This window comes from Amblyomma mixtum, chromosome 8 (genome assembly GCF_055824585.1).
Source record: "Amblyomma mixtum isolate Tamu chromosome 8, ASM5582458v1, whole genome shotgun sequence".
Lineage (NCBI taxonomy): Eukaryota > Metazoa > Arthropoda > Arachnida > Ixodida > Ixodidae > Amblyomma > Amblyomma mixtum.
In genome coordinates, this window is record NC_143019.1 from 74,055,037 (window position 1) to 74,069,182 (window position 14,146).

A 14,146-nucleotide genomic window follows, 5' to 3' on the forward strand; every position below is an offset into this window, starting at 1 on the left:
CTTAATTAACGTGACCGAGCCGGCAAATATAGCGGGGTAATTGCGGTTTCTTTCAAGTTACATTTTTGTGTCTTTCTGGTTGGCCCAAGCAAAGCCATACACTCGCCGTCACCGGAATTGAACGAATGACGCTAAGGGAACTCTGTGCGTGGCATCATTTGAGGCAATCAGAGAGAGAGAGAGAGATACAAAAAACAAGAATGAAATTTAAATCAAACAATTACAATATACCGGTCGTAGGGCGGTCACCCGCAGCTGATCACTCTCTTATCTTTGTGAAGAAGCGGCAGATTGGTTTTAACACTGGATGAAGGAATGCAATGGCGCCAAAAGACGGCCCATTTTTTCTAATGGAAAGAGTTTAAACCCGTTCCTGTCGGAATGGTCTTATGGTTGGTGGCCCCTCGGATAGCCTTTAGGCTCGTGCTGGGATTTGTTCAGTTGGCGCTAACAATAAAGGAAACATGCCTATATCTTCATTCACTGAGAATTACCCTGAACTCTATATGTTTGCGTAGTTAACCTAACATTCGTTAACAATGAGGAGAAGGGATGTTGCCGCGTGCGGTTTACTCCGCCTGTAATTACACGTTCACAAAATGGAGGATTGCAATAGCTTACGTAACTGCTGTATTTCTATTCAGAAGTCTTACATCATTTTATACGAAAGTTGTCGGTAATAGTTTTTCTGAGCACAGCGTTGATCCATGGCCTAACCCTCTAACTCAATTTGGAAATGGTGGTATGCTCAGCGGATTTCTATATTTTTATTTGGCGAAGTTTTGGTCTTAACCACAATACTGGTTTCTGTTTTGCAGAGCATTCCACGCGTAATGCAAACAATCAGGCTTTATACAATGGCAGGAAATCCTGGTGGACAGCAGATTTTGGCCCATTGACTTTTCCGCGTTGATTGGTAATGCTGCTTGCCAACTTTATTGGGGGATATAAACAATTCCGCTTCGTTCCCTGCCTCTTCTGTCGGCAAGTTAGTGAGCGCGGGGATGGTTTCGTCACCGCGGGTGGCTTGCGCTAAACTTCGCAAGGAAGGCGTCGACGCCTCTGGGGAAATTGAGGTTCGCGGCGCGCTGGCGGCATCGTGCCCAACGGCGCCCTGATTGGAGCACTGCAGTTTGGGGCCTGTGGCTACCAGGGGGCGTGCAGCATGCGGCGGTGACGCACGTACTTACGTACGAGTCGGCAAGCGTATTGCGCCGCAAACAACAAAAATGAAAGCCCGTTCAGGGCCTGAACGCATTAATCCGACGATGGTCTTAGCGGCTGTCGCCGTCAATTTTGTGAGAAAGTGCTCTCTCGAGTGCAGTTTTTTTTTATTTTCCTCCTCCACCCTTTTCTTCTTCGACTGGTATCGGGGAGCTTTCATAATGCCTAACTCAGGAGGCAGTTCACTCTTATAAATAAATAACCACATAGCCGTAGAACTTGAACGTTTGTGCGAACAACGCTGTTTCGGGTGAAGATCCCTTTCTACCAAAGATGATGTCAGATGCTCAAGATCTGGGCAGATGGCAAATGTGGCGACCATTCATTCATTCATTCATTCATTCATTCATTCATTCATTCATTCATTCATTCATTCATTCATTCATTCATTCATTCATTCATTCATTCATTCATTCATTCATTACGTATAGCTACGCCAAATACAAAAACGCCACTTAATATCAATTATTAGCTACCAAAAAGGCTTGTGGCTTGGGGGGAAGCGAGACTGGGAAGCAGCTGAAAGGAAGACTGCCGGTTTCCTTAGACAAGTGCAGGAAACCATTATTCCCTGATGGGGTTCAGTTGCGTCATTACTTCCTGCTTACTGGTTGCGTTTGGAACGTCGAATAGGATTCTTTTTCGCCGTGCTATTCAAAATAGTCAGTAGAAGTCAAAGCGCCCCCTGCAAAGGTTTTACGCGTGAGTCTAGGAAGAGAACCGCCGGCAGAGTCTCTAGAATAAGGCTCCAATTGGTTTCAAGCGCTGAGCAAAATCAAAACCGATAAAAATAAACTTAGAACTCTCCAATCGTGCGAAAAGCGAACTGCCCGAGAAAAGTTGATTTTGGCTCTAAATCACAACGCTCGCGCAAGTCTTCGGCCGCATACAGGCTCCGATTTCTTGGAGGGCGCTGTTTAGAAGCCAGAACAATATTTTCCTACGTTTTTCATTTTCGATGAAGTTTTATGGACCGTTGTAACGGATTTCAAAGTTCCTTCGGATCCCTTCGTCCCTCCACTCGAGCTCGAGCAAGCGCGATAACGCTTCGGGGCTAAGGCCGAGCTAGCGTTGCGGCATGGCAACGGCCATTCATCGTCTTCACTTGTCTTGTCTCGGCTTGTCTTGTTTCGGCTTGTTTCGCTTTTCACTACCCTGCGTGGGACAAAGACGCTGGACTTCTTGCTCTCTCTTGTAGCTGTTATGCTTCTTCCTGGTTCTCGGTGTCTTTAGAAGAAGGCCGCAGACCATGGTTCTTATTGAGTAAAACGGCGATCCAAGCTATTGTTTGTGAGAACCAAACAGAGGGTGATAACTGAACCACGAGATGCGTTTTCAAAGAAAACGGGTGGATATATTTCTCGAGGAAAAGCCGCGGTTCAATATCGTGTCAGTCAGCGCTATCTATTGTTTCGCTCGTTGCGGTTCACTTCGTTATTGATCAGTTATCGTCGGCGAACGGAGAAGAATTGGGTGAAGACTGCAATGAAGACGCGATAAGCGGCGGCTGAAGCCAAGGCTGTGCCTTGGGGAAAAAAAGATTTGATAAATGGCTCTATAAATTAGGGCGGATGCATGAAACACGATAGGTGGATCCCTAGCCTTTTCAAGTCGCTTCCGAAAATCTGTCGTATAGTTTGGTCGTAGGGATAATAAGACGCTTGCAGCGTCAATGGAGACTATACGAAGCGGGTGTTATCATTCGCAAAATTGTTTCGAGGGTTTGGGTTTTACAGCGTGAGCTGTTACTAGCTGTTTTACGGCGTCGTTGTCGGCGTCCGCACCGCTGGTAGCCACGCTGATTGGTTAATGCGGCGTAAACACAAGAAGAGTAAATAATTATTTATTTTTCCTGCACCCGCTAACGGTAAAAGAAACATTCGCTTTACTGTGTCATAGCCGGCGTGGGATTGTTGGATTGTTAAAACGTTTATATTGTTAAAACGTTTATATTGTGAAAACGTTTATATTGTTAAAACGCTTATTGTCCTGGGAATTTTTTTTCATATTAGTAAGTTAACTGAGCCGTGTCGGCGGTGCGCAGAAGCACTAAGCGATTGCGCCGTGTGTGCACGGAGTTGTTTGCAGGCGATTTGATGGATGTTAGCTGGACACATACATATATACCAGCAATATAACCCAACGTATATGGCACAAAAGGTACATGTAGTAGACATATACTTACGGCATATATGTCAAGGTAGAATCACACATCATGTGTGTGTTTTTGTACACTGAAAATTTATTGAGTGGTCTGGCTCACAACTCTTTATTGGCGACACGTCTACTTTTTGAGTGACACATGATTGGCTTTTGGCTGGCGTAGTGGCACCAAAACTACGCTTCTTCTTACAGGTTTCGCGTACAGTTTAAAAGATGCTCCCTCATACAGCTGACGATATAATCGAATCAGCGGTTGAAGTACATTTTTTTTTTTGCAACGTACTCGATGATGTTGCCTGTCCAGAAGCGGCGAGGATCGGTCAGAATGGGCCATTTCGCGCCATCGTTCAAATTGAATTTTTTCAATAGTCGTGGTAAGGATACAGTTAAGTACAGCTGAAGGTTAGGTGACAAATGTACCAATATGTAAAAGAAAGTTCTGATTGAGAATAAAGTTTATAAATGACTAAGCAGGACGTGTTCTCGGGCTAGTTGGTTCAATACTTCAGACATGGTAGTTGATGTAAGTTCAGGCCTTGGTGTGCTACTGATTGCCACATGAGGTATCCTTTCGCTTCGCATGCTCAAAGCGCATTCTTTTTTTCTTCAAATATGTGCTGTGTCCTTTGAATAAAATCAGCGGTAAGTTGGTGCTCGTCCCGTACCCTGTCTTATGTGTGCGTGTTTCGCTCAACTGCCGTGTCTGAAGTTTAGTAAATGACCTCATTCTGAGACTTATGTCACAAAACGTTTTATGCGCTAATGGTTCCGAATTCATCCGCTATGCCTATTTGTGTGTCTGTAAGAAAATGAAAGATGATCTGGTTTGGTTTATGGGGTTTAACGTCCCAAAGCGACTAAGGCTATGAGAGACGCCGTAGTGAAGGGCTATGGAAATTTCGACCACCTGGGGTTCCTTAACGTGCACTGGCATCGCACAGTACACACGGGCCTCTAGAATATCGCCTCCATAGAAAATCAACCGCCGCTGCCGGGATCGAACCCGCGTCTTTCGGGTCAGCAGCCGAGCACCATAGCCACTGATCCACCGCGGCGGCGTTTCTTTAGTGGAAAGTGGTTGATTGGTAGAGATAATTACAAAGCGCCGGCTTACTACCAGGGATGCGCATGGGATTCGATCTAAGGCGTTAAGGAATTCCCTACTCCAAACAAATTAGATGAGATCCGTCGTGTCGTAATGAAGCCGAATTTAATTCCCCTGCGTTACTTTCAGGGACTGAATGCCGCTCATTGTTGCCAGGTGGAACAGGAGAGTCACTCGGTGGGAAGAGGGGTATGTTGCAAGTAGTTTTCCGAGTGCGCAACGTGCAGTCTTAGGCAAGACGCCGCTTACCAAGCTTTAACCGATGGCTCCGCTTACCAGAGTTTTCGCAGTGAGCACTTGAGGCTCCTAAACTAAGCTTTTCCGCGGGATTTCGACTTGGCGCGACTCCAAGCCAGTCCCCGTCTGTTACAAGGTCGTTTAAGTCCACGATGGAGATTAGGGCTGCGCGCGGGGGATTAGATGCAGTTTTTCGCGCGCCGGAGTGGCACGCATGGAGATAAGGTCGCTTGTGTAGAAGTGGTGACCGCGCTTAGCCTGGGGCACGGTTCTTCTTGATTACAGTTTGGTTTATTTCATTTTATTATTTGGCGCTCGAAAGCACGCTCAAGGACTAGCTGGTGATCACTTGAACTTTAGTGGTTAGGCAAACGTGTTCAGATATTATTTGCTCCTTGTAGCGACTACGAAGCGCGACCGATGGTACTAGACGCGTTTGAGCTTGCTGAGGTATGCTCGAGACGGTCGCTTCAGTACTGTCGCAACCAGTCGTAATGTAGAAGCGATGGTACGTGGGAGGTCCCACTGCAGATATTAATGCTTACAAAATCACGAGAGATGCAGTCGCTGGAGTGCTGCTTGAAGTCGGAATAGCTAGGACTCGGATGTAACGTTCAGGGAGCCGAGCACAAACTTTATGAAGTTTAAGAGGCGTTCTTGTGGTTCGCTGTAGACGCGTCTCTGCAATAGTTGAACTTGCTAATTATGTGTATGATAACATTAGTAGTGTAATTTTGCTAAATAATTCCACATGGTTGTCCTTGCATATACTGCTTAATGCCATTATTAGCTCGTAGTGTGGAGACGTTCACAGCGCACGCAAGCTGTAGAAAACAGCATTAAGGTTTTCAGCGTCTGCCTCCCATCGTGACAAACAATGCGTGTTTCATCCCAATTTTCCGCGTTTACCTGAAGTGCTGCTGACAGTAGAACGAAGCATTTGCATTGTATGTTCCCAGCGATCTACATGCTTCAGTGCCTGCACAATGGATGAGAACCTTTAGTCCTTCATTTGAACGGACTGGGGCTGACATATGACTACTTTTGGAGGGTATTCTCTACTCCGACTTGAGAGCCATCCTCAAAAAGCGCTCCATCGCCATATTATTTTCTAGTAGCGTTTTATGTTGGCAGAAAAACTGCGGCTGTCCGAAATTTCAGTCAAGAAAGTTGGTGGTGGCCATCGAGGCAACTTATGATACTGGCGGCGCGGCTGGCGCTGCAGAAGTTAATTGTACCACGCACTGCGGTACTCGAAGCCGCAGGGAAACAATGAAAAAAGACACGGTGCTCAAATTTTAATTATCTTAACCAAAACACGTGCTGAGCACTGTCCTTGCGAGCCGCCGCGGTGGCTCAGTGGTTATGGTCCTCGGCTGCTGACCCCAAAGACGCGGGTTCGATCCCGGCCGCAGCGGTTGAATTTTTTTGGGGGAGAAATTCTAGAGGCCCGTGTACTGTGCGATGTCAGTGCACGTTAAAGAGCCCCAGGTGGTCCAAATTTCCGGAGCCCTCCACTACGGCGTCTCTCATAGCCTTAGTCGCTTTTGGAGGTTAAACCCCATAAACCAAACCAAACCGTACTGTCCTTGCCAAAAGTGACCGGGCAACGGTAGTTTCTTAGCGTCGTAGCGAAGCACTTACGGCAGCCCTTTAGCTTTGAATCTGTGTAGTGTAAAGTGAACCCTTGTCCTCACGATCTGACACCTTTCGGTGTTTAGGGGCGCCGTAAAGGCTTTGTTATACGGTTTAGAAGCAGAAACCTGCTGCTGGGTTACTTTTGGCAAATGGGGGTACGTAGTACGCTGGTCATGAGCAGCTGGTCTCGATCTTGAACGAGATTTCCTAACTAGGTTGCTACACATGTGAGCACACGATAACTCGTTTAAATAGGCTGGTGGAGTTTTACTTGTCTGCATACTGTAACCTTGCGACTTGTAGAGTTGGCCTATTTCGCATTACTCCTAGCACTATCTACGCTGCGTTCGCGGTCTACAGGGTATCTCAGCTGAGCTGTGCCAAGCTTTTTGAAAACGATGTCATTTTCTACAGTTTCGACTAGTGCACAACTGTAGGAAACAGACTTGAACAAGTCAACATATTTTTATGTAATCCTGATTTGCTGGTTGATAAAGGTATTCCGTTCAGGACGGCTGCTTACGGTTACGCACTACGGTCGCATACAACTTAAGTCCGCAGTGAAGTTCCGCCCCCACTCAGGCCTGAAGAAAAGAATTCCCCCATGAAAAAAAAACTACACCGTTGTTATAGCACTTCCTTTTTCTTTGGCAAGAACCTAATCACGAGAAGAATTTATAAGTTTAATAATTTTGATACTTCTTGCTCGTTTGATACAGTCAAACATTAAAAAGCGTTTTTTGTGTACTTTTACAGTTGGTCGGCTGAGTAAAACAGGACGCCGCAGTCCTAAGCCAACTGTTGCCAACTCCTGTTTTTTTTATAGTTTCATCCTAGAATAGTTGAATCTCTGTACACTGAGTTGTAATTTTTGAATGTTTTACGCCACTCAGCTGAAACATCCTGTATAGTGAAATCATTTCTGTAAGTTAAAATTGTAAACTGAAAGATGCTACCTAATTTCAGTTAAAAATTTCGATTCCCTTCTCTCCTTTATCCTTCAGGTGGGATGCTCCTGAAAGGGAGGCCGTGCTTGGGAAGCCTTCCCTAGCCTCACGCAGCTGCTTCAGCCCTCTTCCCGGACACCTGAACCACCAGGCGGCGTCACTGCCTCTGGCTCCAGAGCATTTTGGTTGAAATGGCGCAGTGGATACTCCGACCAGGAACAGCGATGCTGGCGTCGCTAGTCTTGCTCCTAACATCGCACGCCGTCGGCACCGCTGACGCCAGCAGTGACGTCAGTGATGGCGACGGGAGCGGAAACAAGACGTCAGGCGAGATATGCAGGGAGGGACTGATCCTGCCCGTGTGGATGCCTCAGGAAAACATAAGCACGGGCGACGTTGTGGCCCGGGGCCTGGTGTACTTCCTGGCACTGGCATACATGTTCATCGGTATATCCATCATCGCCGACCGCTTCATGGCTGCCATCGAGGTGATCACCTCGAAAGAGAAAGAGGTGACCATCAAGAAGCCCAATGGCGAGACGCAGACCATCAGCGTCCGCGTCTGGAACGAGACCGTGTCCAACCTGACCCTTATGGCCCTGGGATCCTCTGCGCCCGAGATCCTCCTCTCCGTGATCGAAATCTACGCACAGAACTTCGAGGCCGGTGACCTCGGACCGGGCACAATCGTGGGTAGTGCGGCGTTCAACATGTTCGTCATCATCGCCATCTGCGTGTACTCCATCCCGCCGACCGAGGTCCGTCGCATAAAGCATCTTCGCGTATTCTTCGTAACCATGACCTGGAGCGTCTTCGCCTACATCTGGCTCTACATCATCCTCACCTACTCGTCCTGGGGAGTGATCGAGGTGTGGGAAGGCGTGATCACCTTCATGTTCTTCCCGGCCACTGTCCTGACGGCCTACATCGCCGACCGGAGGCTCCTCATCTACAAGTACCTCTCCAAGAAGTACAGGGTCACCAAGCGGGGAGTCATCGTGGGAAGCGAGGGCGAGGACGTCGAGATGGCGCCCAACAAGGAGAGGCTCGCCGACGGCATCCTGGGCGCCGGAACCCTGCGATTATTCGGGGAAGACCAGAGCTCCGACGCCAAGGAGTTCGAGGAACACCGCAAGGAGTACACCCAGATCCTCCGCGAGCTCCGGCACAAGAACCCGGACGCCAGCATGGACGAGCTCGAGAGCATGGCCAGGGACGAGATCATCGCCCGCTGTCCTAAAAGCAGGGCATACTACAGGTGGGCAGTATGCCATTATTCATACGCGCGGCCACCTTAATGCATGAACGTGTTCGTATACTATGCTTGACAACGTGAAGGTCCGGAAGCACAGCGGACAAGGTAAAATAAATCGCATCGCATGCACTTCGTTCCTCGCATGTTGCTTTCACGCTTTATTTTTATTGCATACTTTAATGGCACCGTATGCAAACATCGTTTTTTTTTTCTTCGTAAATTTTCAGCGTGAGTTATTATATTCGTAAGATAGTTTTCAAAAACGTTGTGAGTTATTTCGTGCTGTGCCTAAATCTGATTCTGGGAAAGTTGTTGCGATGCATGACTACAATCGTCGTGGCACGCGCAGATGACAGCACGTATCCTGTGCAGAACCTTCTTAACCTATGAGCGGTGGACGTCAGCGACAAGACAAAGAACATCAGATGCCCAATCGTGTATACTCATTAGGGCCGGGTTCCCGCGATGTAGCGTTCTTGCATCAAGCAGCGCGTCAACACGTCGCAATCTACCGCCGCGGTGGCTCAGTGGTTATGGTGCTCGGCTGCTGACCCAAAAGACGCGGGTTTGATCCCGGCCTCGGCGGCTGGAATTTCTTTGGAAGAGAAATTCTAGAGGCCCGTGTACTGTGCGATGTCAGTGCACGTTAAAGAACCCCAGGTGGTCGAAATTTCCGGAGCCCTTCACTACGGCGTCTCTCATAGCCTGAGTCGCTTTGGGACGTTAAACCCCATAAACCAAACCAAACCAAACCAAACGTCGCAATCTAAGTGACTCGAGTCAGCATTATGATACCAGCAGTATCAAAATTCTTAATATCTCCTAGATTTGTATCTTTGACTTGTCTGCAGAAGTCCTCGAACCTTATACACGCAAACTGCTTAAAGCTATTGCTCAGAAACTGCGGGCTTTTGTGGTGTGGGTACCTGGGAGATCTCAGCTTGTGGCAGTTTCTTGGTTTCTCCCTTTTGCTATCCGTTAAACAAATCAATCGGTCAATCAGCCAGTCATGTAAATATTAATTATTTAAATGAATTAATCCGATTAATCGATCATCGATTAGTTGACCAGTCAGTGAATAATTGAATCATTTAATTATGCAATCAAACTATCAAATTAATTGTTTAAATAATCATGTAAGTTCATAATTAATTATTTAATTAACACATAAATAAGTTCATTCAGCAAAACGGTGCTCTGCCTCCAACCGCGGTGAAGGATTTGACGCTAAGTCTGCGACACATCCGACTCCCTGGAGGACCAGGAATGTAGTACGACCGCAGATGGCCCCCACCAACTTCACCGTCCACATGTAGTACCTACATTGTTACCCTTGTCCGCCAAACCTGAGCGTAGCATTGTCTTTAATCCCCCAGGATCCAGGCGACCCGTAAGCTGATGGGCGCCGGCAACCTGATCCGGCGCAAGGCCGACCTGCGCGACGCCGCCAAGGAGGAGGAGGGCAAGGAGGAGAAGGCGGCCGAGGAGTGCGTGCGGCTCTTCTTCGACCCGGGCCACTACACGGTGTTCGAGAACGTGGGCGAGTTCGCCGTCACCGTGGCCCGCGACGGCGGCGACCCCCAGAGCAGCACCGTGTGCGTCGACTACAACACCGAGGACGGCACGGCCAACGCCGACTCGGACTACGTGCCCGTCGAGGGGACGCTCGTCTTCCGGCCGGGCGAGACCCAGAAGCAGATCATCATCAAGGTGGGGAAGGGGGGAAGGGGGAAGCACGAGTCTTAACGATTATTTATTCCAATGGTGGTCACCGGCTCTAATCGGCTTCCGCGGGTTGTCAGGAACTCCTACGGTAGGCATTGACTTGTGACAGTTGCAGCAACGACTGCAACTGCTAAACGTTGTCTGTGGCCTCCCCGATCCCCCAGACTGTCACTGCCAGCCATACCTTGTACTCCGCGTAATTTTCAATTCTAGTTTTTGACAGAGAGACCGCAGAGTTCGCATATTGGTTTTAACATCAGCCTCTCTTGCGGGAGGTCAGCGTTCGATCCCAGGACCGCAGGGTACGCACTGGTGATACAATGGTGACAAGCTTTTTCTTGGCCTGGCGTTCCGCTTCTCTGGAGTGAAATGCTTAAAAAATGACTGTTTGACCTCCCCTTGAGCAAACGAAAATACTTTTTTTTTGGCCAGAGCTGCCCTTGCACCAATAAAATTCAATATCATAATCCGCACAGAGGATCCTCACAACTCATCTAAATTAATTGGAATTGGTAGAGTCATAATGTGCGGAACTATCAGAAGGAAGGCTATGATATGGCATTCTTCGCTTTACCAAAACACAAGCGACCTATCCCTTTTTCATCAACTTCAGGACTCGAGCCCTTCGACATGACGGCAATAGCTTCATGGAAGCTTCAAACTCAGCGGCACTGATTTGGCTGAAGACCTGTCCAGACGGCCTTCATCGGGACGTGCGGGTTGTCCTTCATGCAGGTGATCGACGACGACGTGTTCGAAGAGGACGAGCACTTCTACGTGCGCCTGTCGAACCCCCGCTACCTGGGCAGCGGGGGCAGCGGGGCGGCCATGAACGGCTCTCCTGGTCAGCCGCAGCCTCCAGGAGGCACGACGGGAGCGGGCAGGCCTCCGGTCAAGCTGGACACGCCCTCCGTCTGCACCGTCATGATCCTGGACGACGATCACAGCGGCGTCTTTAGCCTGCCCGAGAACCAGGTATGTGTGCGTGTGTGTGTGATCGCTCTACGGACTATTCGATGACTCGTTCGCACCCTCAACGAATTTCAGAATCAATTAGAGATTCTATAATTGAATACACCAGACGTTATTTAACAATATAACCCTTCATGATAGTTAACGAACGCTTATTGTTCGGCCCATCGGCTAATGAATGAGTAACCGACTGATTCGGTCCACCTATAGTTCACATTGTAGGATTTTAACGGTACTGAATTCTCAAAGAGCGAACTAGCGAATAGAAAAAACTCACTGCGACTAAAGTCGGTCAGTTAGAGGCATCATGCCAATCATTGCAGCATTTGTAATAGCCTATCAGTTAAGCGTAATAAAATTTGGCTCCTTAGTGCAACAGACACTATGCACCCAGTCTCTTATTAAAGATACTTATTTTCGGCTTTTTCTTGATTGGGCATTCATGTGTGTGTTGGATATAGTTTTCTGGTAAAGACCAAAATGGTCAAATTGATGAAAAGCGTCGGTATTTCGGAGTAGTGAATTTTAAATTGTGTAGAACGCAGATCGCGGCCGCGGCTATGACTCGACAGTGGTTGGCACTGAGAATCTATTTGAGAAAAAAGAAAAGAGCTCTGAAACTGTCCCTAAGGTCCTCCCCCTCTTCCTCATTAGCTTGAGTCTATGCTATCACTTCGAGAAATGGCATTCGATTAGAGTGCCATATTCAAAGCCATCGTCCCTGTCTGGCTGATTAGATCTGCAGTTTTTCAGTCCAATAAATAGTTTCTTCGTCAGTGACATCCGGTGCTGTGCAGTCGTCTACATGCCAAAGCTACTTATTCTTCGCTTTTCCCTGAACGTAACAATCATATGTGAGTCACGCAAACATTTTTCTGGTAAATAACGACTCACAAACTGGGAAAAAGTTAGGGTACTTGAGATGAACAAATTTTATTTCATAAAAAACGGCTATACTTCGGGTCTACTTCATTCGCAAAATAAAGATATACCTCTGCCTTGCCACTTTCTAGCCCAAACAAGGTAGTGGTGGACGCAGCCACGTTAGTCGGAAAAAGGAAACTTAAAAGATAACTAATTACCATCAGTTGTTGCAGTGGGATAGAATAAGAACGTGGTTATGGGCTGTCATGCACGACTTTTCCACCTGCCAACTGTAGCAGGTGACAGGTTGCAACTGGCTCCTCCGTGTACCAACCTTGGCAGGTGACAGGGTGTTTCCCGTGGAAGCCACCTTCCGGTCTCTTTCTCCTGTCACTTAGAAGGGGAGAAAGAGATTCCTCTTGCTCCACTTTGCCACCAGCCAGCCATGGCAGGTGGAAACCTCTGGCAGGTGTCAGGTTGCAGCTGGTTCTTCTGTGTGCGAACCTTGGTAGGTGGCAAGTGTGTGGCAGCGCCGTCTTTTCGTCGCTATAGTCCTCTTATGCTATTGCACAATAAAATGCTCGAGTTGCCACTCATACCCTCATCTGCATCAACCCCAACCTGTTCAAACATATAGAGTCGGGGTGTTTGGCTAAAGTACCGTCCTCTGTCACCCTATCCCATGGGATCATTCTACATTGGCCTACTCAGAAGGGCCTATATTACCGTATTTTGCGCCAATCAAGCCCATATTCAAGCTTGATAAGGCTTGCCTCCATCCTGCCTGCCTCTCGACGCCCTCAGGTGGAGATAAGCGAGGCCGTGGGCGAGTACCGCATCAAGGTGAACCGGTTCAGCGGAGCCCGGGGCCGCGTTTTTCTGCCGTACAAGGCCATCGAGGGCACGGCCAAGATGAACAAGGACTTCGAGCCATGCGAGGGAACCATCGTGTTCGAGAACAACGAAACCAGGTGAGGGGCCCTTCCTTGTTCCCTTCTTCGTTCCAGGAGAACAAGCCAGCAGACGGGAAGACGGAGAGCCCTCTCAAGAGCCGCGGCTATCGCGGAGTACTAACTCTCGGGTTCGCACGGTACAGGGAAATGAAAGACTGAAAAAGAAGAAAAAAAAAAAGAAGACGGAGATATGTTGTCATCGCGCCAGCTTACGGAATTATTTCACATTCAAATCACGACGCGTGCTTTAAGTAGGACGCGGGGAAGCCGTCCCGAGATCTACGCACAGCCGTTGCGCCATCTAAGCCTTATCTACCGTCTCCACTGTGGACAAGATACCCGCGCGGTTCGCGAAACGTCGATTCCTTTCTCTTTAGTTGTAATTTCCCTAGTGTACGTTTTTGATCGCTTCTCAATAGGAAAAGAAAGAGTCAAAGAAGATGGTCACAGCTCATTTGTAGCTATCGGGCGCACACTGTATAGAGAAATGCAGATTGAAAAAGGCGAATTATGCCGGAACAGTTTACAACCGTATGCATTAGCTTGTGCATGATGAGCTCTCAGCGTAGTCATGAATGGGACTAATTTTCCATTGCAAATGAAACGGACGATGCGAGATCGTCTGAACCGAGGCAAAGAATGAAAATGCACGTGGCAAGATAAACATCACTTAGAATCGAAATTCCGGCACCACGTGCGGGGATTGAGTGTAATTTATCAAACGATATTAAGAGAAAGAACGAATTAATCATACGCCCGTGAGCTAGGCACAGTCCGAAAAGGCAGAAAGAGAAAAAGGCACGCTGAATGAATGCTCTGAGTGACTGCATAAATACGCGCGAAATTTCTTTCGCTTCTAGAGAAAGTGAAATTCACTTTCCGTGGTGCAGTTTTTCCCAGATATTAGCAGTTCACTTCTTTCCCTCTTAGAACCTACACGAAAGCTAAGAATTCTTTATAAAAGGTAATTTAGAATGCGATTCATATCTTGCATTCACGTTTGAAGTATGTTCAGGTACTTCGAAGTTAACCTCAAAATAGATTGGCGACCGAGTATGCACAA

The 14,146-nt window shown here is 47.8% G+C and overlaps 1 protein-coding gene across 4 annotated transcripts in view; it reads left to right on the plus strand.

Moving 5' to 3' along the window:
- Positions 1-14,146, plus strand: part of Calx (sodium/calcium exchanger 3) — a 370,386-nt gene that overhangs the window by 228,384 nt on the left and 127,856 nt on the right. For all 4 annotated transcript variants that reach the window (XM_089558541.1, XM_089558545.1, XM_089558544.1 and 1 more), the window contains 4 exons: positions 7,372-8,572; positions 9,946-10,279; positions 11,030-11,269; positions 12,935-13,101. In XM_089558541.1, the coding sequence (XP_089414667.1) occupies positions 7,506-8,572; positions 9,946-10,279; positions 11,030-11,269; positions 12,935-13,101 (1,808 nt within the window). In that variant the 5' untranslated portion in view covers positions 7,372-7,505. The remainder of the gene's footprint in view (positions 1-7,371; positions 8,573-9,945; positions 10,280-11,029; positions 11,270-12,934; positions 13,102-14,146) is intronic.